Source organism: Notolepis coatsorum, assembly GCF_963971535.1.
Source record: "Notolepis coatsorum genome assembly, chromosome: 5".
Taxonomy (NCBI): domain Eukaryota; kingdom Metazoa; phylum Chordata; class Actinopteri; order Aulopiformes; family Paralepididae; genus Notolepis; species Notolepis coatsorum.
In genome coordinates, this window is record NC_140169.1 from 134,417,584 (window position 1) to 134,445,268 (window position 27,685).

The following is a 27,685-nucleotide window of genomic DNA, read 5'->3' on the forward strand; positions in this document are numbered from 1 at the left end:
ACTGTCGATGTCCTGCGAATGATGAAGGCTTCACCGATGACAGAATCCCTAACATTTAAAAAGAAAACTTAAGACAGTTAAAAAATACGCGTTGAATGGCATTATTTTCCGGTCGGAGAGAAGAGTGAAAAGAGTAGGGTGAGGTTCGGGCGAACATAGACGACTGATCTAATTCCCTTCTGGTGTAGACGTGTAGTACTTTGAGTTTTTATGAATAGGTGTTAGAAATAGCTGGGCGAAGTAACGGTAACCTATATTTCTAAAGCCGCACAGAGAGAGAGGTCTCAACACAACAGGAACACGCTCACACTGAAGGCTTGGTTATTGAACGGTGAGTTTTGACTAACTATTTGACACTTTATTACACTTGGGATGATAAGGTTATTAAATTTAGCCCAGGCTAAAAGTCTACATTCACGCTAACACAATTATGACAACTTTCTTGCTGCCTTCAGTGTTGTTGCTGTTAACGTAGCCCATAAGGTTCGGTTAGAGCAGTATAGATATGACTACCGGGATTAAAATAATAATAGCCTAATAAAAAAAAGGGGGGGGGGTGTACTATGGCTACTATAGGCTACTACTATTAACTATTATGATGGCCAGGGCATTTGCCTACTGTATGTGATTCGATCTTTGCGTTTTATTATTGTTTTGTGTCAGGCCATCATTTTTTTCGCAATCCCTCTTTTTCACAGTATACCACAAACAACATCACAGACATTGTGGATAACACGGCTCCCGACGTAGATAAAATCATACAGTGTACAAATCCATTTGAAGAATACGTCAAATAAATCTAATTACCAAAAGCCTGTAATTTGCACTTACAGTAGGCTATTTCCTGCCCAGTAGTAACCTATATATAGACTATGAGTAGGAGGTACCCACTTCTTGGCATCATAGAGAGTACACACCTATCATCTTATTCACTTCTTGGCACCATAGAGAGTACACACCTATCATCTTATTCACTTCTAGTCTTAAACTGGAATGTGGGCGTGTCTATGCCTATCCGCCGAGTATAGGCACTTTCTAAACTAGCCTATACTATACCGCTAACGTTGGCCACGGCTCCTGCTGATGTGCCCCAGATTGTTAATTACTGCCTTAGCACCACTATCTTGTTGCCTTGACTACGCGGGTGTGTCTAGGGACCTACTCCTGATACGGCGCATGGTTTTCTGACAGTAGCTCAGGGAATGGGGGTGAGATGCAAAGTGAGAATGGCAGGCAATATCATTTTCTTTTCCCCCTCACACCTTAGACCAACTCTTAACCCATATTCTACCATATAGCCTATCCTGATCACCATGCAGTCAGTAGACGTCCCCTGAAGATTGAAGACTGCACACAATAACAACCACACTAGGCCACCCATGCAGCACAATATGCTGCAGTGACTAAATAAATGAATGCCCGCTCTCTCTCCCTCTTTCTTTCTTTCTTTCTTTCTTTCTTTCTTTCTTTCTTTCTTTCTTTCTTTCTTTCTTTCTTTCTTTCTTTCTTTCTTTCTTTCTTTCTTTCTTTCTTTCTTTCTTTCTTTCTTTCTTTCTTTCGCTCTTTCTCTCACGCACGGAGAGGCATATCAGTATTTTTCCAATTTGGATTCCTATCAAAGGAGCCATGAAAAAAATGAACAATATTTTCTCAGTCCAATTCACGTGGAGCCAAATGATGGGAAATGTTCAACCTGACCCGCTGACATCATTGGAAGCCGTGCCAGTGCTATTCCGGGAGGGGAGAATACTGAGAATTCTCAGGATGGTTGATATGTACTATAGTACGATTGTTTTCACTGAGATCATCTGTTTGGGCCATGCAGGAGAGGGGCTTTAAGACGGTGTCTTCTGGTCTTCTTGGCCGGGAGACAGCCTCTCTCAACACCATAGCAGAGGCATCGGAAAGCCATACGGTAGCATAATGACCACCACCACAGTGGTATAAGAGAGGGTGAACGAATATCTCTTAATGAGAGTTCTATGGGTTGTGTTCACATGCGCCTGTTTGTGTCTCTGGTTCGAGTTTGCTTGGCTGCAGAGAGGTGCATCATGATAGGATTGGCATATAGGGAATTATTTGTCTCAAACATACAGATGTGTATACCTAATTGCTCTATCACCAAGTGTGGGTGAAAGGGTTAATCAGTGTAGGAGATTACATACACACATACAAACCCATCCATGTGTGTGTGTGTGTGTGTGTGTGTACCTTTTTCTGGAGTTATGTTTTTATTAACACACGCATTAATGACAAAACAAGGAAGGCTGTTGCAATGGTTTCCATTGATATAATGGAGCGTCACAGTTGGGAGGGGAGGTCATGAATGCCAGCGAGGAGGAGAACTCTGCTGGCCAGAGGTTACACAGGAATCCCAGTAGGCAATGGGAGGGAAACATGTGCGCGGCTGAAGCCCGGAGCCCTTGTGAAACAGTCTCATTAGCCGTGGAGCTCACTGGAAAAAGTGTAATTTGCGGTCAGGGAGGCTGTTTATAGTAGTAGAATATGACTGAGTGAGAGAGTGACTGTTGCTGTGTAATTTAAGAGAACTGCAACAACAAGCGCCGAGGTGAAATAACGACTTTGAGAAAAATAGAAAAAAACAGTCAATACTAATTTTATAATAATAATAAAAAAAATAAAAATAAATATATTCATTATGTTTCCTATACCTGGGGATGGTTACGTTGGACAGTATAGAATTGTTAGCCTCCCGAATGTATGTTTGCTTCTTCCGGGGGCCATTTTCAGATTGAGAAATTGATATAAAATGTTGCACTATATACTAGACCCTGTTGCCATCTATTTCCTGACCCCTTCTCCCATAGGCCGGCTCGTACCCCTATGCAGTATGGAACTATAGTATTTCTTGTTTTTTTGCCTGTGGAAAAGGCTGTGCACCCCAGTGGCTCAGTTCACTTCCCTGCAGTATGTTCATTAATACCAATGGCTTCCTTGGCACTTTGTGAAAAATAACCCACAGAAATATATAAATATTAAAATGCCCAGCCCGTATTAGTTTGCACTGAAAAATGTGCAGGATGAAAACATGTCTGGGAGCGTGGGGGTGATATACAGTATAGGGATAACGAAAGGTATCGTTTCAATATATGTGCATTCAATGTGTGCATCATGTTTGTCAAGACTACAAGCTCATTGCACGTCTACTGTAGATGAGGTATATAGGCATACAGCTTAACATTTTTAAACTTCTCTTATACATTTAGTGGGATAAGTCAAATGTGCCTATGCTGGTCAGGCAATAGCCAAACAGACTTGCCTGATAACGCTACTGAATAGCAAGACGACTGTGAAAATAATTTGTCTTATGCGGTCTCCCAAGTAAAAGCGTCGGCAGTATCTTAAAGGGGAACTATGCCCAATTTCAGAATTCATACATGTTATTCCTGTGGTCTAAGACAGTATAAAGATATTAGTGAAAATTTGTAACTCTCTCCCAAATCCAAAACTTAGAGTGCTATAACTAAAGTATAGAGCCTGAAGCTGCTCCATATATAGACAATGAATTGGGGAAGATTGTACAGTAGAGATGACACTGAGTGCACCCAGGGGAATGTTCATAGGAGTTCATAGGTACATTTTCTGTTTTACTGTTTACTGTTTCGGAACTGAGAACAGTTTGCTCATTTGGATATAAAAAAGAAAACAACATTTTCTGTTGGTCCACAAAATCAGTCTCCCATTCATTGTCAACGAATCAGCTCCAGACTGTACCTGATGACATCACAAGTTAGATCTTTTAGGTTTTTAAGTCGACTACACTACTGTACAAAAAGAAATTATAATATATATATATATATATATATATATATATATATATATATATATATATATATATATATATATATATATATATATATATATATATATAAAGCAAGCTGTAGGATACAGGACAATGAACTAGGCCTACATGTTTTCAAATGAATGTGCTGCAAATGAATAAGCTTGATCAGCTTGTTGAAATCGCAACAAGTCCCATAGAGTTATTATTAAATGGAAACCCTTTGGTCCTAAATGCACATTCAACATGCACTTCTGTCATAGAAAATGCAGGGTTACTCAGTGCTGGAAGATGTTTAGGCTTTCAGCCAATTCAGTGTTCACTGAAATAGCCAATGCCTTTCCCATCATGTGGTTACACAACAAGCTCAATATAAATTTGGCTAGCTGGGCCCTGCTCTTCTGAAAACAATCAATATCACTCACAACTCTCTAAAACACAGCTGTAGATGGAAAGCATTTAAACTTTCCAGATGCAGATAAGGATTTAGCATCCAGCTGTCTTTTCACATAAACACCATGTGTGCAACCACGCACAGCACAGAGTAAGGTGTGGTAGTGACTGAGTATTCCTCTATGGCTAATAATGCTACTGTGCTAAAGTTGCTATTGAATTGTAACAAAGTATTGAGAGTTCTGAGAGTTTTGTTTTTATTATTGTTTATTATTGTTTCTTACTCAGAGTGGTATTCATGGAATATACTTGTAGTCATATTTTTACATGAATTAAATGGATCTTGCCTCTACTCATGGTTACCATTAATAATTCACCAGGAAATATCTGTAATTTCCCACAACTCTCCTACTTTAACCCCCCCACCACACATTTGATCAACTTAGCTTGAGGTGGCAGGCTAGCCTCTTGTCCAGACGTCCCTTTCAGTGCCACAGACGACATATCTCGTTTTATTAGCCCCCCCACTGAGTGCCCACGGCGACAAATATCATTTTATTGTTTTATTAACGATCTGAAATCATATTTCATCAACCGAGTCTCCCGTTGATACACCAGCTCCTACAAGAGCTCAGAATGGAAAAAAGCGCCCCCTATCGTCTATCCCTGTGTAACTGCAGGTCAGTCGCTTAGACTGACCTGGGATCTGTAGATATGTAGAGGCGGAGCCAGCTGGTTCCTTGTGCTGGCAAGAAGTCTGATCAACATGGAAGTCATCGCGGGACGGGAATCAGCCTGGAATATATATTCACAGCAGCCAATACTCAATCAATAAGCGTGATCGATATTTGGAATGGCGATCAGGAATTGGAATGATCTTTTTGGAGAACATCTGATCTGAGGTAAGGAATCTATTTGACCAGTCTTGGGATAATCAGAGTTGTATTCGCTGAGATCTCAGCGTTTGCCCTATGTGTGATGTGTCTGTGTGTGCGCGATCGCCGGTTGAGGAAATAAGAGAATCGATTTTTTTGTGTATTCTAGAATATTCCAGTAAATGTCTTTTATCATGGAATCTTTATATTTTCCTTGAAAACGAGGGCTTTTCAAAATGCTATAAAACGAAAATGAACCGATAAAAAAACAATCCGCTTCGACAATGTTGACTGCAAACGAGTAATTGATAAAGCGACGGGCAGATTAGACACATAGCCATAATTTAAAACATAGATTAGGCGTTTTTAAGCTAACATTGAAGTGGATGGTGGCATTCAACGGGTAAATCAAGGTTAAGCAAGGGCTCTGAAAGCGTTAAGGTCACCTATTCTATAATCCTATTTTCACATTCCACATTCCACTTTATTCCACCTAGCAAATAATCCACTTTATCAAAGATAATATAACATTTTGGCAGCACCTTGCCAGATTTAACAGTTATAGTATATATAGAAGTTATAGTACAATGGCATTATACTATGTAGAGACATAGGCCTACACAGGTTCAAAATAAATATATAGTAACAGTGTCAATATACTATGTAGACATACACGACTTCATAGATACAAATAGAGTTACAGTGTCAAGGTCAATATATATACACTCACACACAAGCCAAACAAATCAGTATCTTACAGCACAAAATCAATATACCCTGCATAGAAGGAAAAATAACAAAGATAAAATGGAGTCCACCTTACTGTAAATTGTACCTAAAATTGTACCTCATCCCATTTCTGCTTTGCACTAGATAGTACTGTACATTAGTACACTGCATAGTATTGTGTATTGTATATTATATGGTAACTCAGAACATTGTACATATGTCTATACCGAACACTGTGACCTCATTTTTCTTCTTCTAAATTCATGCTATATTATGTTATTATGTTATTTGATACTATCTTGTCTAGCACAGTCTCTGGAGCGTAACAGTAAGAAGCATTTTGTATGAAAGTATTCTGTACTTCTGTATGACAACTATTAAAGAACTTGAACTTGAGTCAGTCTGAGTTGAATTGGTGTCAGCAGGGCCGTTTCTAGCTTTTTGGGGGCCCTACTCGATATAGTGTTTGGGGGCCCCTATTTTGTGAAACTAGGCGGGATTCCAAACCCTTTAAAGGGGAACTATCTTATAAATGGCCTTTTTGAGTGTTTAGCATTGTTTCCTAGCTATGTGGACTTATATGAATATGATCTATGTCTCTAATTATCATATTGGCGCATTCTTCCAATTCTCCTCTCACAATATTCACCCTCACTGAACTGAGTCATCTGAAAATGTGCTGATTTGTGATGTCAGAGAGACACCGCTGCATGTTGAGACTCACACACTCCACACAGTTACCATTGTGGTTGGAGTCCAGCCTGCTGCCCAGGCTCAAAACGGCTTAAGATCTTGAGGTAGAAAAATGCTGTTTTTGAGGACTTGATTAGAAATACAAAACAATGAATAAAAAAAAATAAGAAATTACAGAGGTGTTCCATAGACTCACAGGAATTGTGTAAAAGTGCCCAAATAGTGAAAGAAATAGTTCCCCTTTAACACTTTGACTGCCGGAAAACGCTTAAAAGCGTCATTCCCGGCCATGCTCAAGTTGCCGGAGGACGCTTTACAGCGTCCTTATATCAATATTTCAAAAATCTGCGATCGGATTCATATTTCCCCTCCGCTGGCCTGAGATCCACCAGGAGGACCCACTGAGCTCTCTGGCGGTTCAGGAGCGCCATCTGGTGGCCGATCGGCGCAATCGCTTAACAGGAAGTGCTATGGAGATTGTGCTGGTCGGCCGTATTACTTCCGGGCACTCGCTATAGGTTCCGGGACTCGATCTCGACACACTACATAGCGATCGATTGCCAATAACTCGATAAACAACATGATTTGGACGTATATACCATTATACAAGCTGGAAATGGACCGGGTAAATCTACATCCCATAATGATAAAATTTCTACTCTACGATGATCGCCCAACGGCGCGCGGAGACTGGGGTGAGTTTTAGCGTGTAAAATTACCGTCTTCGATACTAACTGCTATGATCAACATTTGACCCACATTAGATGATTGGTATAACGCTGCCCACGGAATTATAAACGCCCCCTAGCCCATCCGGTCAACATCAGATGATGTGTAGTAACTTCTAGAAGTACGTCTAGTTGGAATTTTTTATATCGCGCTGATTGCCATAAAACTGTATTGCATCATCAATATAATGCATTTGGGGCTATAGATCACGTTCTGGAGAAAGCTGCAGAAAGAGATGAAAACATACTTATACATTAGACCATACTTTACTATGAATATGTGAATGAAAAAGTTTAACGTTGCTACACAATGAACAATACATATAGGACTTTGAATGGGCCCTAATAATGGCAATGTAGCAATAGAATTATTTAAAAAGTTATAGCCATGCAAAGAAGGGGTACTTCTCCATAGACAAATAGAGCCGGCAACCTATGGTATATCATGAATTTAACCCATGGCAACCATTAAGGTGGACACGCATTTAACATTTAAATGCATCAATCTAGTGCACTTTAACTCATTCAGCACCAGGGGGGGCGCTAGAACGCCATCGCTTTAATCAATGGGAAGACTGCTAAATTTGCGAGTGCTTAAAATATATCTCAAGTTTCAAGTTTCTTTATTAGTTGTCATACAGAAGTACAGAATAATTTTATATAAAATGCTTCTTTCTGTTTTGCTCCAGAGATTGTGCTAGATATATTATAGCTATGGTTCTAATATACCTGTCGATTGTCAGTGAGTTGCTTCCAGTCAACATGCAGATTGTTTTTTCATCCATACATTTCCGTTTTATACCATTTTGAATATGAGTATAGTTTTGGTGATTCTTAGTAATCCCAGGAAAAGACGCTATAATAGTGTTTTTAGTGGAATACACTCATCACGCTCACATTTTTCGCCTGATTATCAAATCTTCCTGAAATCAACACTAGATTATCATTATTTTGTCTCCTCGTGCATACATGAAATGGCCCTAGTAGCGGGGCGCTCGCCCCCCCTCACCGCAGCCAATGGTAAAAAGCACAACACATTCCACACAGACAGCTTCGATCGCGGTAGAAAGAAATATCAGATCAACGCAAGATTGGATATATAGAGTCCTTACCTGGTCTCTGATGTAATGCAAAAAAAAGTCCCACATTGTCCGGCATTGCATATGAAGGGGGGGGGGGGGGGGGGGGGGCAGCATCGCAGATAGTCCTGCCGGAGTATTTAAACCCCGCCCGCACGGCTCAGATCGGCCCAGAAAAGAAACGACACCATTTCTAATGGAGTGCAATACCGGCTGGAAGGCGTAGGCGGCAGTATTTGCTCTTTTGCGAGCTCAGACCCATTCCCAATGATAACATCAGGCTGGGTGGATGAAAAATGAATGGATATAGCTAATAAAAGAAATAACGATTAAAACCAGAGTTTTCTCGTGATTGGCGCTGAACGGTTGGCGAGTTAACCCGACTTTTCTCGTGACTGGCGCAGAATGAGTTAAGAGGAAAATAGGCTAGATCCGTGAAAAAAACGTATATATTTTTTCTCACATTCAAATCAAACATCTCAAGTTGACCCCAGCAATGACAGAAAATTATAATAAATAGGAAACACTGGGGCTCCCCTACATCAACAAACTCTTGAAAACGTACAGGATTTACCGAATCTGCATTATAACATCTCCAAAATGCACATAAATGAGACAGATACTGCATTTTCCTTACATTTCTGACTTACAATATTGACATTTAAATGGAACTTTTTAAGATAAAGTTAAATAATGTTTGAAAATGCAACAACATTTTTGTCAGTAAGCTACTTATGTATTTTCTATTTATTTATAAAGAAACGCCCACTTGCGGTCATAAGCAGTAGCTTATCGGTTACATTTTTTAAGCTGATGATTTGTTACATCCCTACAGGATATAATATATATATATATATATATATATATATATATATATATATATATATATATATATATATATATATATATATAACGGGTGGTATCGTGAAGCGCAGTCAAGAAGGGCTGGGTTGAGTAGCGGTGCTATGGGTTAAACTCACTCTCACATCCGGTGGCGGCACGGTGGTGTAGTGGTTATTAAACACTGTCGCCTTACAGCAAGAAGGTCCAGGGTTCGATTCCCGCTTGGGGACCAGGTTTCCATGATGCCAGTTACCCAGGTGGGGTATATCCCGGGCCTTTCTGTGTGGAGTTTGCATGTTCTCCCCGTGCTCGCAAGGGTTTCCCCCCCCGATAAGATAAACCGAATGGAAAAACATGCACAACAACAAGATCGCTAACGCTGTGTCCTTGACGAAGACGGACAGGAGCAATTGGATTGGTCCCCTGGCGCGGCTCACGTTGCGCCTGTCTGCTCCCGGCTGCCCTTGGGGGGGAAGGACGACGGAATGGGTTAATCGCAGAGATGAATCGCATACATGCATGCTGATTAATGACCTCTGAGCAGGTCCTAAATTATTATCCTCAAAGACAGATAGACACGTTGCGAAGTAGTGAATTCACCTATTGATATAGCGGTCTGTGTTGCTGCCCGCGGTGTGGGAGACCGGGGTTCAACTCCCACGGTTGTCACAACCGTTACAATGGTGCCGATTGACCCGGATGCCTTGGGTGGAGTGGAGTGAGTTTGACAGGGTGAGTGTAAAGGATGGTATTGTGAAGCGCAGTCAAGAAGGGCTGGGGTGAGTAGTGGTGCTATGGGTTAAACTCACTCTCACATCCTCAAAAGACGCATAGACCTAGTACTTAGAAGTGGATTCACCTCTTGGTATAGCGGTCTGTGTTGTTGCCTGCGGCGTGGGAGACCGGGGTTCGACTCCCACTCGGGGCATCGAAGTGCCTTGGGTGGAGTGGAGTGAGTTTGAGAGGGTGAGTGTAACGGATGGTATCGTGAAGCGCTGGTGAGGTGACGTTGTCACAACCGTTACATATATATATATATAGTATACAGTGTATTGAGTGAATACATTATTTTTTTTATTATAATTTCATTTTTTTTTTTTTGCATTTTAGGGGGGGGGGCTGGTGGCTTCTGAGGCCCTATGCAACCGCATAGTCCGCATATGGCAAGAAACGGGCCTGGGTGTCAGCGTAGTTGACTTCGAGTGATTGGAAAAGGATCCTTATGTGGTGCACTTTCTTATGTTTTCTGGCAGTTTATTCCAATCATAAGATGCTTTGATTGAGAATGATGCCTTCTGGCTGAATGTGCTCCGTCTGAAAGGTTATATTATAGCACAGTCTCCTCTCTCACAGTGGCTCTGGTCAATCGGCTTGACCGGGGCGTAATGAGGATACAGAGAGGAGGAGGTGCTAGGTCGTGTACGATTTTAGAAACTAGACAGAAATTTGAGGTGATGTTACACCAGTGTCTCCTTAGAATATTGCAGGGATGGCATCTAACAGTGACATACTGTATTTGTACATACAAACCAATGTCACTTCAGGCATAGCTGTGAAAGTTGCGATGAAGTAGTAGACCCAGCAAGCCTTGCTTTACAGTGCTCTCTGGATATGACGTTTATATTTACATCATTGGCGCGGAAGCTAACTGTTGCCACACTAACAGCCATGCTACAGACCTCCATGTGAAACAAGCGAATGGGGAAGTTTTTGTTGTTGTTGTTTTTACTCGCCAAGGGAATATCATACAACTTTTATTGTACAATTTCTGCTTTTGGAGTAAGCAAGGTCTTCTCAGGATCACCTCACAGCTGTTGAGGGTTGGGTATTTCTGGTATAAGCTTTAGCTGTATCCAGTTATCACCATGCATATCTTTTAAGAGTGTAGCTATTTGCAGTGGTTCTATTAAAACGTCAAGCCAACATTTTCCATCCTCCCAGAATGGAATCTTTTGGGTTTCATGTGGGTTTCTCTGGTGTGTGGGGAATAAATAGTAACGCCCATGTTTATGTCTGTCTCAGCTCAGCCAGCACAGAGAGCTGTCCTGGAAAAGTCCATGTGACACAGTTGGTATCCTCATCCTGTTGTACGTCAGGGCCTTCTGGCAGAAGGGATGTGGGTGTGTGGGTGTGTGTGTGTGTGTGTGTTTGTATGTGTGTGTTTTCGTTTTAGAGGGGCAATATCTATGGATTGGAGTGTGAAATTTGGAATTCTGTAAACACCCATTATAATGTAATGGTTAATTGCCTTTAGAAAACACTTTTCTGCCTTGATTTAAAGAGGCATTTTGGTGATTATGAACCTGAATCCTATAGGCTCTGTTCCTCCTATACCTGAATCCTCTGTTGCGAGGAGGACTTAATCAGGCATTAAACTCCTCCTCACAGCAGCACGGTAGGATTAAGGTTGAAAATCGGCAAAGTGGCCCTTTGAGTCGGACTTTAAAGGTTGTTACTGGGCGTCCAGAGACTGATGCCCAACCATGTCCCGTGTCTGCTGTGAATTCAATTTACTAAATGGCAGGAAATGGCATTAGCATGAATCTACGTGAAATGAGGTTCCGCCTGCGAGTTTGAAAGAGCCCGTTTCTAAACCGCACTGTGCTTTTGTTCTCTATCTCACACAACCTTTTTCTTTTTTGGTGCCAATAATGCGAGGCTACAGCAACAGGATTCCAATAACCGAAAAGACAGACTGAAGAGAAATAATGAGGGCTCCTATATGGCTCTTTCTCTCCAGTAAACTCTTTATGAGCAACACAAAAGGGGAGAGGAGGCGTTGAAATGGATTAACCCTTTCCGGTGTATGATTTCACATGCGAGATTAGAATTTGGAGAGAGCTGAGCGATGACGCCTCAATGGCTACCGGTCACTGGGGGATCTATTCATTCCAAAGAGACGTCCACCTGAAAGGGTTTTCAATGTGTCATAGTTTCCCTGAACGTGTCTTTTTCCCTTCTTACAGCCGCCCCCATACGTCCCTGTTCATGCTGTATGTGCAGACCCTAAAAGAACACACCCGTTGTGCTTTAGTTTAGTTAAAAAGGCCCAAAAAACCCATGTTTCAAATGTAAATACAACAATTTCACCAAATGGAAATCTCTCTTCACCATTGCACAAACAAAGCCAGACAATAATACTAAGTAGGCTATCAGCATCAATATGACACGGTGAACCCTGAAAGCATACAACGTTTTTATGAAACTAGAAAGGTGTGCTCAGTAGAGCACAAATGTCCACCAGGCGGCAGCATAGACCAATGAAAGCAGATGTCCTCACATGAAGCAGGGCTGGAGTAACCAGGAATTGACAAACAATATTTTATTTAGAAAAACCCAGACCCAGGTTCTAAGAATGAACCTTCTTACCATTTAGCATGCTAATAACTATAATAATAATGCTAATAATTATAATTAGTGAGCGGTCAGTGGGTTTGTCAGTCAGTGAATTTGTCTGTTTGATTGTTAGTGTTAGTGTTAGCATGCATGTTAATGCATAAACAGGAAGTGAGTGACAGACGATGAGGCACTGCCAGAATTGTTCTTACCATGAGATATGAAAGGGGGAGGGGCTTATTTAAATGGTCAATTATGGAAATTAATCATTCATAAATGTGTTAATGCAATAATGCATAGGTGTATCAATGACAATAGGTTCACTATGGCATGTCCATGTTGTAAACAGGGGTAAAATAGCTGATTATCTGAGGTTCTGAGCAGCAAACCTGTGTAGTATTGCCCTCTTGTGTTCAAAAGGTGGAACCTTTCCTGAATATGTGTTTCAATGGACAATGATGGAAATGAATTCAAACAAAATTCTTGTCATTGACCGATGTGAAAGATATTCCAGGATTCACGTCCCTGGCCTGCTGTCAGCCTATGTGGCAAGTTTCACCCACCACAGTATTTAATTTGGCAAGCTATTCTGAGCACACTCACACCACGCAACCCATTGCAATATCTCTCCCCAGGCGTTCGGTCTGGTAAAGATAACAAATGCAATCATATTACAGTACTTCAAGCTAAATTATACAATGTACAAAAGATTATGTTGCTGAATATACAGTAAAGTAAGTGCAATAATCAAAAGGTGCTTTACAATTAGCAAAAAAAAAAGAAAAAAAAAGCAATCAGAAATTATATAGTGCTATGACCAAACGCTAACACCATAATGGTCTGTGGTTTTGACGCGTCTATACTTTCCGTAGCCGCATTTCTGGCAAGACGCTCTCTGATTGGCCGACGCCTGTTTCTACACTGGTTAAGCTTAGGCACTCTTTCGAAGTTGGTTAACACTTTAATCGCCGGAGACGCCGAAACTCGTCTTTCCCCGACATGCTCATTCTGCCGAAGACGGCGTAACACGTCTTTGATATCAATACCCAGGGGAGAAACAGGATGTAGAAGCTGGTGCTCATTTCAATTCGGTCCGATCACTCGCTATAGGTCCCGGGACTCGAGCTCGACACAATACATAGCGATCCGTTGCCAATAACTCGATAAACAACATGATTTGGACGTATATACTATTATACAACCTGGAAATGGATCGGGTATTTCTCCATCCCATAATAGAAAAAATTCTGTTCCACACTCATCTGCCAACGGCGCGAGGAAGCTACGGTGAGTTTCGGCGTTATTTTCTAATGTCCTCTATACTAACTGCTCTAATGATCATATCACCCACACTAGATGAATGATATAACGTTGCCCATGGAATTATAAACGACCCCCCGCCCATCCGGTCAACATCAGATCATACGTAGTAACTTCTAGAACTACGTGCAGTTGACATTTTTTATCTGGCACCGATCGCTATCAAACTGTATTTGATCATCAATATAATGCATTTAGGGCTATAAATCAAGTTCTGGAGAAAGCTGCAGAAAACGATAAAAACATACTTATACTTTAGACCGTATTTTAGTATGAATATGTGAATGAAAAAGTATAACGTTGCTACACCCTGAACAATAGATATAGGACATTGAATGGGCCATAATAATGTCAATTTAGCAATACAATTTAAAAAGTTATAGCCCTGCAAAGAAGGGGAACTTCTCCATAGACAAATAGAGCTGGCTAGGGATGGTAAATTATGAATTTAACCATGGCGATCAAAGTGTTAAGGTTAGAGTTTGTCTTAGAGCATGGCGATAGAACGGCAGGTAGTTTGCAGGCTGTTCCACGCGGAAATGGGCAAAGACACAGCTCGTCACGCGATTGGGCAACAGTGGCCAATCAGAGAGCGTCTGCCAGAAATGCGGCTACGGAAAGTATAGACGCGGTTTTGACACACTGTTTTGCGAAATGTAGATAATCATTGCACTTAAGCAATCGAGGATAAACTAACAAATGGACATCCAGGCTGCAAAGTAACAACCGTCTGCATCTTCCTGACCTTTGAGAGAGAGTGGCTACCTGTATACTGAGACCTACAATGCCCCAGGACACTAACTCCCTCCACTGTGTAGAGAATGGTCGATAAATTATCACAAAGCCTCAGGATTAAGAGCGTATCCACGGAGACCGGTTCTTAGTATCCTCAAAGCTGCTCGGAACATCCTAGTTGTCATCTTATCTCTTCCCTCTCTTTAAGAACAATGTCTCAGCCGTCCAGTTTGATCATTTCCATTCATCTGGATCGGCCATCTGGCTCTCCGAGATAAATCTCCCTCCCCAAGTTGTATTATGAAACTCTGCAGGGAGCGGCGTTTGATTGAACCAATGAATCATTCATGCATTTCACACGAGGATATTAATGAGAGTTGTTCATCTCCCGCAGGAGAAGAGGAAGCTGGGCAGGCAGAGGCGTGGAGAGCAGAGCAGAGGGGGAGCAGAGAAGAGCAGGAGCAGGTGTGTCTGTCTGTCTGTCTGTCTGTCTGTCTGTCTGTCTGTCTGTCTGTCTGTCTGAGAGAGTGCCTCCGTCATGGGAAAACAGAACAGCAAACTGCGGCCCGAGGTCCTGAACGACCTGAAGGAGAACACGGAGTTCACGGACCACGAGCTGCAGGAGTGGTACCGCGGCTTCCTGAAGGACTGCCCCACGGGGCACCTGACCGTCGAGGAGTTCAAGAAGATCTACGCCAACTTCTTCCCGTACGGGGACGCGTCCAAGTTCGCAGAGCACGTCTTCCGTACGTTTGACACCAACGGCGACGCCACCATAGACTTCCGGGAATTCATCATCGCCCTGAGCGTGACGTCACGCGGCGGCCTGGAGCAGAAGCTCCGCTGGGCCTTCAGCATGTACGACCTGGACGGCAACGGGTACATCAGCCGCGCGGAAATGCTGGAGATTGTGCAGGTGAGGGGGGGGGGGGGGGGGGTAGATGAGGGGGGCCAGGTGTCACTTTCACACGGAGCAGATTTTCAAAAGGGTCCCGTCCGGTTTTAGCCAGGGTTAGCACCTGTGTTAGTATCTGTGATTCTATTTGGGAATGTCGCACTTGAGAAAATGTAAACATGGAACGTTATTTTGTCATTTCTAGTGTAAGTGGTGTTTAGATTTTAAAGTTAGGCTTCCACATAACATCCTCTCTCATCAAAACCATGGATACTAGCTGCCATTTCTATTTTTATTTCTCAATGCCTGTATTTACTCTTCCACCACAGTGAACGGAGCTGCAGGCTGTGCCGTATCAATATTGGCTCAGTCCATTGCGAGGGATCCAAGTGAATGAGAATAAACACATTTTCCTCGTCTGTCCCTCTAGCCATATGTTTGAATGGTTTTGATTCAAAGGATTTGGCTCATTAGAGCCACCAGTAAGGCCCAGTGAATATGTAATAATAACTAGAGATGTCCGATATTATCGGCCTACCGATATTCAGTGGCGAATCCTTATGGAAGCCAACGGAAGCCACGCCTCCCTATCAAAATATGAATTAATATCAAATATGAAATATGAAAAAAAAAAATATATATATATATATATATATATAATTTCTTTTAATATAGTTTACATTCTTTTTCATCTGTGCATCTGTGTTATAATTTTTTTTTTTTTTTTTTTTTAATGTCTCCCTTTTCTCCTTCTCACTCTCTCTAACACACGGTCAGACTCACTATGCTCACTGCAGCTAGAGGAGAGGCAGGGGGTAGGTGTCTTTCTCCAGCCTCAACCATGTGATTCATGTATGTAGAGTCCAAAACCGATACTAGCCAATCAGATTCGAGCTGACTGCCACACCTTAAAAGTTTAAAACGGGGCTGTGAGCAGAATAATTAGTCTGGCATCCCCTCTGCAGACCTCCCCTCTGCACTCTGAAATTTGTATTAACCCGTGACTGCTCCCACGGGCCGAATATTGCCCCGATCCTCGCGAGATTAAATCCACGGGTACCTCTCGGCGTGCCGAAACCTTTCCTAAATCACTTCCATCATCGAAAACGAGGGGGAAAAGGTCGGCTCGCGACCCTGAAAATGTTGCATGATTTTAAAAACGCTGTATTAAGTGAGCCTATTATGGGATCCACGCAAGCTTTCTATCGTGGAAACATCTGGGCGTCCCGCAACTTTTACTCATTCACATGTAGCCCCGAAAATGCTTAGAAAAGGAAAGTCGAAAGCGTGGAATAAACTCGCCGAAACGGAAAAGTGTCCCACGGGCGCGCCGTGATTCCAATCCGCGTGGAAATATTCACGGCCATAGAGGAGACCGTGGGACACCTTTTTGCAACCGAATATGTGTCTCGAATTTGCTCCCAAAATCGTGCAAGGAAATATCGGACCAAAAATTAACCAATGCTCCAGCAGTATTAATGACCCTGATGTAAACAAGACAAACATCTTTCTCTGGTCTGCCTCCCCTTATACAATTGTGTGTATTGAGCCGTACTGTATTGTACCCATTCTGCAATCTGTTAAATAAATAAAAATAAAGTTTGACTGGCCGCCGAGCCATACTGTAGTGTACATGGTGACTGCTTGACTTAAATTTTTTTTTTATACAAATATTTAATATATATTTTTTTTATTTTTATTTTTTAGCTTCCCCTGTTATTTTACCCACGCGACGCCACTGCCGATATTGGCATTAAAATGTAATATCGGAAATGATCGGTTTAAATTATTATGATTATTTTGTATTATTTAACCTTTATTTACCCAGGCAAGCAAGTAAGAACAAATTCTTACTTTATTTATTGTCAAAAGTATGCATAATGTTGTTGTGTTAATTCCACGACAAGAGATATGTAAGGGATAATGTATAGCTACGAGGTCATTGTCGCAAAATAATTGACCGACACGGTGTTCTAAACGCAGTGAAGGTCAATTATTTTGCGACAATGACCGAGTATAGCTATACATTATCCCGCTTATTACAGGGCTAACTTACTAACACATATACGTAATTCATTTTACACCATCGACAAGACGAGATCAAATGCAGACGCAGTTGTTCTGTTGCTCCTCTGTCATCGCCGGCAGGTGTGTGGACTTGATTGCACCTGATGTAGTGCAGCTGTGCATAATGGTAAAGCTTAGCTTTCGTGACTGCGATCAAAATGCTTGATTGTGATTGGTCAATAGCGCTCTGTTGCCCCTAACAGCGGTCATTATTGCGCGTTGCCCTAGGCAGCGGTGAATTATCGAGAAATAATTGACCGCTGCTAGGGACAACGGAGCGCTATTGACCAATCACAATCAATGTTAAAACGCCATGTAATAAGTAATGTTAGTTACCTGAAATTATTCCATTTTTGGGGGGAGGGGGGGGGGGGGGGGGGCCCGCATATATCGGTATCGGTTGATGTTGGTATCGGAAATTAAGAGTTGGACAATATCGGTATATCGGTAAAAAAGCCAATATCGAACATCCCTAGTAATAACCATGCTTTATTGCCACCAAGAGGAATTGCAAGGACATACCAGGATGCATCAGCAAAGTATAAGAAAGGCAGACAGACGTGTAAAACCTTCACTTGAACGGTGGGTTGCTGGGTGTCTCTCAGGTGTTGTGTGAAAGCTATTCCCACATCTCAACCAATCACAATCATGTGTGTGTAATAATTTGCAAAAACAGTTTTCTGCATTTGTATCCTTTCATTATATATAATTGTCCTTATTATCCTTATTTATGTATATTCATTTTATTTTTTCTATTATCCTAAATCATGTTTTTATTTTTTTAATTTACATTTTTATTTAATTAATTCATTTGAATGGCTTTTTATCTGTTTATCTGTTTATAGATAGGATAAAGCTGCCTGTTTTAACTCCACTTTTAAACCATTTAGTCAAATCTCAAGTACTGGTTCTCAAGCCTCATTCTCTTCTTGAAGATCTGAGAGGTGCATCTTGAGTTGACAAAACAGTAAACAGTTCTATTTCATTCTGGCTCCGCTCAGCGTCAGTCTGCACGCACTTCACTTCGTGCACGAGCACTGAATAAAAAATTCCACAATGTACCTTTACATCCCAACATTCGTCTGGCCACACCCCTATCCGATTAGCTTCATAAGCAGGTGTGTGGTCACCTACTCGCCTCCTTCTTCACTTTCACCACAAGGAAGTGCCTTCGGTAGATCCCACACTTGACGAGGTTGTTAGCTGAAGAAAGTTGAGACGTGTTTACATTTTTTCTTCTCTCATATATTTCGAAAGAAAAAAGCTAAGTCATAATGTCTACTTCGGAGGGTCGCGCTCGCAACGCCACTCTTCACCAGCGGTTCTCCATCGCCGCCTCTGTCGTGCGTCTTGGAGCGGGGTTGAGGCCTCTCTCGTGGTCGGCAGCCACGCCCGGTAGGCGTCCGATGGGTAGTTTGCCTCTCCAAGGAGCTGGTGCACCAGTGCCGTCTCCTGTGCGATGGCCTGGTTCCGGCTCTGGTTCCTCTGCTTCCGGGGAGTCATCCGCTGTTGGGCGGCCGGCTCCTTTGGTTGCGTCAGCTCGCTCCCGTCGCAAGATGGTGGCTTGCAGACGCGAACGGCCTGGTTTTGGTGAGTTGCTGGAGCCGGATGAGGATGAGGATGCGTCTGTCTCTACATGGCCGATGGAAACAGAGGACTACATGATAGAGGCGGACGGGTTCTTGTTTGAAGGCCCGGTGGAGACATGTCCCCCGCCCGTCCAGGTAACACTGGAGGGGGGTGAGATGTCTCCTTGGGGTTCCTCGTCCGCGGATGTTGGGTTAGAACCTCCGACTCGGTGGTGGGATGCCCTGCTATCAGCCACATCAGAATGTGGCTCCTTGACCAGTAGTCTGCTGCATGTGAGGGATGCGGGCTTGGAGGGGGAAAGTATGCAGGGCGAACTGCATGCTTTGTTCCCCGAGCTCATGGCGGCGGCGGCAGTCGCAAACGGCGTGCCGCTGCCACAGCCACTGCCTGTTCCTGTCCCTGACGATCTCATAGGTCATCTATGGCAACGTCACCCGGTGAGAGGGGTGGACGTTGTCTACCCATTTTTCCCCTCAATGGCGGCCTACGTCCGTCAGGGCCAGGTGGTCTCCCACATCATGGGCCTTACTCCCGCCTACGTGCAAGTCACGCGGGTGGCGGGTTTGGTAGACGGCATGAAGGAGGGCGTGCCACGGCTTAATAGGCCGATGGCGGCGTTCCTTTGTCCTGAGGTGGTGTGGGAGCCGTTACGGAAGCCGGTTCCCTAAGGGAAATCGGCGAGGCGGTTGGCATTTTGGAGCGACCAGTCATTTATCACCGGAACACAATCTCTAGCTGCCACTTCTAACATCGCGCAGCTGGCGAGATTCATGTCCGGGATATTGACGGGCGGCACGGAGCTGACTGATTTACAGCATGATCAGCTCGCCCAGTCGGCAGGAGCCATCCTGCATCTGATTCAGCCACAGGCTATAGCCGCTGGGAAAGTGCGCGCCCTGGCCACTCTGATCCAGCGCCACCTTTGGCTGGAGCAGGCGCGTGTGCCGGAGAAGAAGAGGACTCCCCTTCTGACGGCACCCCTCTCCGAGGCTGGACTATTCGGGTCGGCACTGCAGCTGATGACCTCAACCTGCAGGGAGATGCAGGAGGAGCGCTCCGTGCTCCAGCCTCATTTCCCCCCGCCCGATGTTGCCGGTGGAGTCAGACGGCCGCCGCGTCGTCGAGGTTCCTCCGCCGTGGCCGCCGCTGCTACCACCGCCACTGCTGGACCTTCGGCAAAGAAGGCCAGGAGGAGAGAGGGCGCCTCCGCCACTGCAGCCGGCCCATCTACGCCAGGAGGTGACGGTAGGGATCGTCGAGACCAGCCGCCGATCGTTTACCGTCCCTCCGGGGCTCCACAGGGTGGAAAGCCCCGAGCGGCTCGTGGCAGGCGTCGCTAACTTCATTGACTTTTTTCCTCTGTGGTTCCCCCCTGTTCCCTTCCCGGCCCCTCTATGATTTTTGTTGGAAAATAAAGAGTCCCTCCTAAAGGGGGACTGTATTTTTTGTTAACAAACTGTGTGTTTATTCACCAAACATATGATGGGGATGCAACGTGTGAATCTTTCGCTAGTATGGGTTTGATAGGAGGGCTAGGCGTTACTTTCATGTTAGAGCTTAAGCAAGGCCTGCAGCCTACACTCGGTTGAAAAAGGTTTTTTTCTGCCTCGACCTGAATCTTCACATAAAGGTAGAGGTTAGTTGTGTGCTCTGTTGCTTAAACAGTGATATTGAGCTGCAACACTATTGTGTTGGTTTGCAGTAATGCTCGTATGAAAACGTATCACGGCTCAGCCGCTCTCTCTCTCTATCAGATTCTTCTGTGTCTTGCAACATAGATACGGGTGTCGGGTTCACACATAAACAACTTGGCCTTGCTATAAACCCTGTTCACAGATTTGTCTGTGGCTAGCGGGCATTGAATTAGCTTGCGCTATTCATTGGCATTGCTACTGAAGGTATCATATGGCTGTTGTTGTCATATGCGAGGGTTGGGCTTGCGAGGGGGTACCGGATAAACCCCTCCTTCCCTCTTCTGATTGGTCAGGGGGTTCCGGGACTCTCTTTTCATTCGGTCAGGGTCAAGCTGTTAGGCAGCTTGGCACGGGGGGGGGGGGAAGGGTTTCCCAGACTCCGCACCTATCACAGGCGATTGAGTCTTGGGTATCCCCCCGTCATAGCAAACGTCACTAGGCACGTTTCTATTGGACGACGGCTTCCGTGAGTTTAGACCCGTATGTAGGGTCTGTTGTTGTCAAGTTGTCGGGGCAGAGCATAGGAACTTACTGTTCTACTACGCTCGATATACGTGTAACTTGAGTCGGTTGGTCACATGACTCAATGTTACCGTGACTTTTCAATCTATGGCTCACGTGGGAAGTCTCGCTGAGGAGTTCCGTCTCTCCTCTGTGGTGAGGGTGGCGGGATGTAAAAATGTAAACTATTTTTACCCTCGGCTGCGTCACGTGGGATTCATGTCAGTCGGTGTTTCTTTCTTTTTTAATAAAAAAGAGTGGAGAATATGAAGCATGACAACCTTCTTGTCGTTCTCCCAGGCGCCTTGAAGGATCAATGTGGGGTCTGGTTAGACTGTCCATTGATATGTTTTGGGTCCCGACGCATACATAGTGCTGGCTCGGGGTGTTTCTGTTAAGAATCATGCAGGAGGCTAGTACGCCTTGGTTGCTTGTTATTAAAACAGCGTTTTTATAGGGCAACTGGGATGGGGGATTTTTTCCTCTTCCGAGAGCCTGTTACTGGGTCTCGACGGATTCTCGTTCATATCTGGGGGATGTTAACGGAATAGATCAGAACATAGGTAGAGGGGTCTCACGCCCTTGGGGTGGGCCACCGAGCGCGGTATAAATAGGACCGTCTGGGTGGCGCCCTCTTTTCATGTTTTAGATCAACACGCATTCCAGCCCCCTCTCCTGGAGTGGGCATGTCGGCGTGGTTAGGGCACGGGACTGGTTCTGGTCACGCTGGTCCAGGTCAGTTAACCCGTTGTCCGCCGGGGATGCAGATCTGCTGTTCTGGTACCCTGAGGGACTTGTGCTTTTTTCAGGGGGAAAAATGCCGGGTTGGCCCGGGTGTCACGGGGTTAGGCGTTATGGAGACCCTTTGTTGGGTACACGTTGTACCTGGCACTATTATAAGGGGCTGGTTCTCCTTTCTTTCGCTCCTCTCTCACGCATGGCGAAGAGGGGGCTGTTGGGGTGGTCTTCTGGACCTCCTCTGGTAACCCTGTGTGCTTCCCGAGCCGCCGGGCCCGGTCCGAAGTAATGTTTAGTTGAAACCGTAGGCCTGGGATAACCCTTTTTTCTTGAGGGGTTATAGGAACAACCACCGTATGTGGTACCAAGAGGGTGGTTGATTCCCTGGTGTGTTGGAGCAGAGTTAACTCCCGGGTTACCCGGTTGAGTGTGCCCCTGCACGTTCATGACGTCTGCCAATCGTGTCAGCCTTCTCTGCCTCGACCCCTCTGGGTGGGATTTTTTTGATGGAGGCTTTGTCATGGTGCGCAACAATGCCAGCATATGCCCCTTCCGCCGGGGTGCTGTTTTCAGTTGACCCCTTTGGCGCCTGTCTCGTCCGCAGTGCTCCAGGCTCGGGTCTACAGCCTGCTGCCTGGTTTCCCCGGTGCGCTGCCTGCTTCCGTTGGTTAACCTTTTGAGTGCTTTACGGCCATGCTGACTGCCTGTGTTACAGGGTCAGTGTGCCAGGCGGTGTACTATTGGGGGGAAAGGGCCCGCTCTTGGAGGGGCCCTATCCGAATACGCTGGCGATGTGGGGGGCGGTGTCACTAAGTGACCACCTGGTGGGGTCTTGATGCCTGGCGTCATTGACCTCTCCGGGCCCCCCTTTTTCCAGGGGATCCAGTCCCTTCAGTGGGTCTGGGTCTTCCTTTGCGCTCCGCTGCTACGGCCTTGCCACGGGGTTGAGTTTGCTCTTGACCCCGTGATTTTGGGGGCAGTAACGAGGGTTGTTCCTTCCGTTCGTTCCCTGGTGGCATGCGGGTTGTGCGTGTGCGTAGTCGTGGGGTCAAGCCACGATCTGCTCACCCTGTGCGTTGAGTTGCTGGAGTTCCTCTTCGCACGGTCGGATCCGTCTCCCTCCCGTCCTCCAATAGGGAGGGTATCCTCCATTAGGGAGGGTCGGGGGGCTCGGTCCTCCCCGGTGTGATGGTTGTGGGAGGCCTCAGCGGGGTACATTTGTCGAGCTTCTGGTTTCCGCTCAGCTCCTCTTGTGCAGACTGACGCTGAGCGGAGCCAGAATGAAATAGAACGTAAGGTTATGTATATAACCAAGTTCTATGAATTCTGGTGACGCTCAGCGTCAGGACGCCACTGCGGCCCTTGATCTCACCTTGTGGTGAAAGTTTGGGAAGGAGGCGAGTAGGTGACCACACACCTGCTTATGAAGGTAAGTGGATAGGGGTGTGGCCAGACAAATGTTGGGATGTAAAGGTACATTGTGGAATTTTTTATTCAGTGCTCGTGCACGAAGTGAAGTGCGTGCAGACTGACGCTGAGCGTCACCAGAATTCATAGAACTTGGTTATATACATAACCTTACGTTATATAACCAAGAAGATTCTTAACCTATTCAGGGGTATGAACTCACAAGTGAGATATAGGATCTTGAGAAGTGAACATTGTAACCATGATGAAACTGGCTATACACGACAACGACAACGACAACGCCTCTACTTCCTCAGGCGCCTAAGGAAGTTCCAAGTCAGCCAGAAGATCCTTAAGAACTTCTACTCATGTACAATAGAGAGCATCTTGACCGGCAACATCACCTCCTGGTTTGGGAATAGCACTGCAAAAGACCAAAGCAGACTACAAAGAGTGACACGTTCAGCCGAACGCACAATTGGAGGGGGGCTCCCCACCCTCCAGAACATTTACTACAAGCGTTGCAAGGGGAAGGCTAAGAGAATTATTAAGGACTCGAGCCACCCGAACAACTGCCTCTTTGAACTGCTGCCGTCAGGCAAGCGATACAGGAGTCTCAAGGCGAGCACAGAAAGACTCAGAAGTAGCTTCTATCCCCAGGCCATCAGGCTGCTAAACGAACAATGAATGAACACTACACAACAACAACCACCAAACACACATAGCACACACATCCACACGCACACACTCACTTTAAACAAACACACTGTGGCACCCACTCCACACACTTTATAGCACACACCCACTTTAAACAAACACACTGTAGCACCCACTCCCCACACTTTATATTTATGGATGAAGGATTGCACTACAACTCGTACACCTTACTGTAAATTGTACCTAAAATTGTACCTCATCCCATTTCTGCTTTGCACTAGATAGTACTGTACATTAGTACACTGCATAGTATTGTGTATTGTATATTATATGGTAACTCAGAACATTGTACATATGTCTATACCGAACACTGTGACCTCATTTTCTTCTTCTAAATTCATGCTATATTATGTTATTATGTTATTTGATACTATCTTGTCTAGCACAGTCTCTGGAGCGTAACAGTAAGAAGCATTTTGTATGAAAGTATTCTGTACTTCTGTATGACAACTATTAAAGAACTTGAACTTGAACTTGAACTATACTATCGATTAACCCTTTCACTACCACACTACCAAAGGGTTAACCCTTGCACTGCGACAATACAGAAGGTTAACCCTTTCACTGCCAAACGACAAATGGTTAACCCTTTCATAACCACACTACAGAAGGTTAACCCTTTCACTACCACACGACAGGCAGTCTGTCGTGTGGTAGTGAAAGGGTTAACCTTATGTAGTGTGATAGTGAAAGGGTTAAAAGCGAGTTCTAGAACTCCAAGGTAGATTTCAGAGAGAACGTTACAAAACACGTGCACCTGGGAGGGTTAACGTGCAGAAGAGAGGAAGCGCTCTCTACACACAGTGTCGTTTCATCAGTGGTGGAAGAAGTACACGGTTCCTTTACTCAAGTAAAAGTTGAAATACTCATAGTACTCTGGTAGAAGTAAAAGTCCTCCATTCAAATTCTACTCAAGTAAAAGTAGATAAGTATTTGCTATTGAATGTACTTAAGTATCTAAAGTAAAAGTACACATTCTACATGACGTTTGTGTATCCAATGACCATTATAGGTTGTGTTAAAGTGGTATGTGGTCCAGTTATGCTGCTCTGATTACGTCCTCTTGAAGTTGACAGGCTTCAAATGTGAAAGTATATCATCTTTATGCATTTTTTATTTTGTATACATTATGTTTTCTATTCAAAATCCTTTTCTTCAAAGTAACTAGTAACTGATGGGTTCAGATAAATGTAGTGGAGTAAAAAGTACAATATTTCCCTCGAAATGTAGCGGAGTAAAAGTATAAAGTTCCATGAAATGAAAATACTCACATAAAGCTTGAAAATGTACTTAAGTACAGTACTTGAGTAAAAATACTTTCCACCACTGCCTCTCTCCCTCCCGCCTGTAGGCGATCTACAAGATGGTGTCCTCAGTGATGAAGATGCCGGAGGATGAGTCGACGCCGGAGAAGCGGACAGATAAGATCTTCAGACAGATGGACAGCGACAACGATGGTGAGCCAGTTCAAGTTCAACTTTATTCGCCGTTTTGTAGAAACACATATGTTGAAATTGAACCCTTTCACTGCCACACTACAGAAGGTTAACCCTTTACTATCACAGTGTGTGGCAGTGAAAGGGTTAACCTGCTGTCGTGTGGCAGTGAAATTGTTAACCTTCTGTGTATTGTCACAGTGAAAGGGTTGACCGTTTGGTAGTGCGGCAGTGAAAGGGTTAACGGGACCCCCCTCCCAGGGGCATTTCCTACTTACCAATAATGTTGCCGATCGGTAGAGTCCTTTCCTAGCCCAAATCCACGCTGTTCTTTGTACTGGATACCTGCAGCTCTGGTTAGTTAGCCACAAAACGAATGCTAAGTCAATGGGGCAAAGCTCTGAAATAAATGGTAAAACCTACATGCACATTTCAAGAGCTTTCAAGAAATTTGACATTTTTCAGGAATCTTGCCAGTTTTACATCAATGCACAGCATAAACAGAAGCAAGAAAATAGGATTTCTTCAATAATATTGTTGGTTAGCAGCTAGCTGCAGCCTGGGTTTGAGTCTGCCTGGCGGTCCATTTGTCCAATGGTCAGTCAGAAAATGTAAAAGAATAAATCATTAGCTCAAAGTAAATGGAGGAACTCTGGCTAGGAAGGGCCAGTTCAGATCCATGTTCAACTGTGTTGTGGATGATAAGTAGCAGAGTTCAACTAGGCCAATACTCTATGGTGAATAAAGCATTTAGCAAAAATTGTAGGTGCTCTTGTCTTGGGTCATGGGAGAAAAAAAAGACAGGATCCCAGGCACTCAAAAATATATACGGAAGGAAGTTCTTAAAAAACCTTTAATTGTGTCACGGTTACATGGTTATAAAAAAACCAACCTGTTTGGACCAAGCTGGTCTTCGTCAGCATCAGTGAAGTTGCTACGGGTTCACCCTTTAAATACAGGTAATCAACACAGGTGCCCGACAGAGGGCAATCCAGTTATATATTGGTGAATGAGCAATCAAACGATCAAGCAAATTATAGACAAGCACATCAATAGAATCACAACATGACATAAAATGAAGAGGACCCAAGGCTCTGAGATGGATCTACAGGAATCCCCCTCCCAGGAAAGTGTTGAGGTGCCGTTGAGCGGAACAGCAGCTATGGTTTCAGAACGATTCCATCTTACTGTACTGTATGTCATCACAAATGAAAACTAATCATCTTTGAATTAACGTGAACTAAACACAAGCTGTAGAAGATATTTCCTTGTATAGTAAATATGTATTGTAAACTGAAGTGTAGTTATGTATCCAATCACCATTATAATCCATTGTGGTGGTTGGGGTTCTGAGCAGCAAGCCTGTGTAGTATCGCCCTTTTGTGTTCAAAAGGTGTAACTGTTCCTCAATATGTATTTCAATGGACAATAATTCAAACAGAATACTTGTCATTGACCGATGTGAAAAATATTCCAGTTAAAATGTTCTGTGCCACAGGCAGGCTATCTCTGGAAGAGTTCATCAAGGGTGCCAAGAGTGACCCCTCCATCGTCAGGCTCCTGCAGTCCGACCAGGGAACCTCTCGCCAGCTCTGAGGACAGACTTGGGACAGATGGCCGTTTCAACACACACACACCGTTAACTGCTTGCATGCAACTATTTGGTGTTCACTCCATAGTGAAGGCTCATAATAACCTTATCAGATGTTCACACCCCATGCCTTCTTGTTTACATTATCAAATAGTTTTCCCGATTACATTCCGACATAACATTCCGTTCAGAGCACAGGGGCTCTATGACGAAGTGATTGTGTACATACTTTTCCGTTCTCCGCTTACCTTTTTTTTTGCCTGTTTAGTCAAGTGAATGAAGTGCCAAATCTTTGTACTGAATGTATTACGTACTTACAAGTATTATGTATTATGACTTCTTCCTGTTCCATCAAGTTATGCTCGAGTTAGCAATTTAACCCCTTCACTACCACACTACAGACGGTTAACTGTGTGGTGTGGTAGTGAAAGGGTTAACGTTCTACAATGTGGTAGTGAAAGGGTTAAAGCAACATTTACCGGCATAATTCTGAAGTAAAACAAGGCAGTCGCTACG

The 27,685-nt window shown here is 44.1% G+C and overlaps 1 protein-coding gene across 2 annotated transcripts; it reads left to right on the forward strand.

The window, feature by feature from the left end:
- Positions 1-27,314, forward strand: hpcal1 (hippocalcin-like 1). 2 transcript variants are annotated; one of them, XM_084315382.1, is made up of 4 exons: positions 1-331; positions 14,928-15,449; positions 25,494-25,599; positions 27,077-27,314. In XM_084315382.1, the coding sequence occupies exons 2-4, from the start codon at positions 15,072-15,074 to the stop codon at positions 27,172-27,174; spliced, it is 582 nt and encodes a 193-aa protein (XP_084171508.1). In that variant the 5' UTR covers positions 1-331; positions 14,928-15,071; the 3' UTR covers positions 27,175-27,314. The 2 variants fall into 2 exon arrangements, with proteins under 2 accessions (XP_084171508.1, XP_084171509.1); XM_084315383.1 differs by having other exon boundaries at positions 14,934-15,449.
- Positions 27,315-27,685: the final 371 nt, after the last annotated feature.

Excerpts from the sequence above, each read along its gene's own strand:
- hpcal1 (XM_084315382.1), top strand. The coding sequence starts at position 15,072 with ATGGGAAAACAGAACAGCAAACTGCGGCCCGAGGTCCTGAACGACCTG. Across the intron at positions 15,450-25,493 it reads AAATGCTGGAGATTGTGCAG|GCGATCTACAAGATGGTGTC; the intron begins GTGAGGGGGGGG and ends TCCCGCCTGTAG. Across the intron at positions 25,600-27,076 it reads GATGGACAGCGACAACGATG|GCAGGCTATCTCTGGAAGAG; the intron begins GTGAGCCAGTTC and ends TCTGTGCCACAG.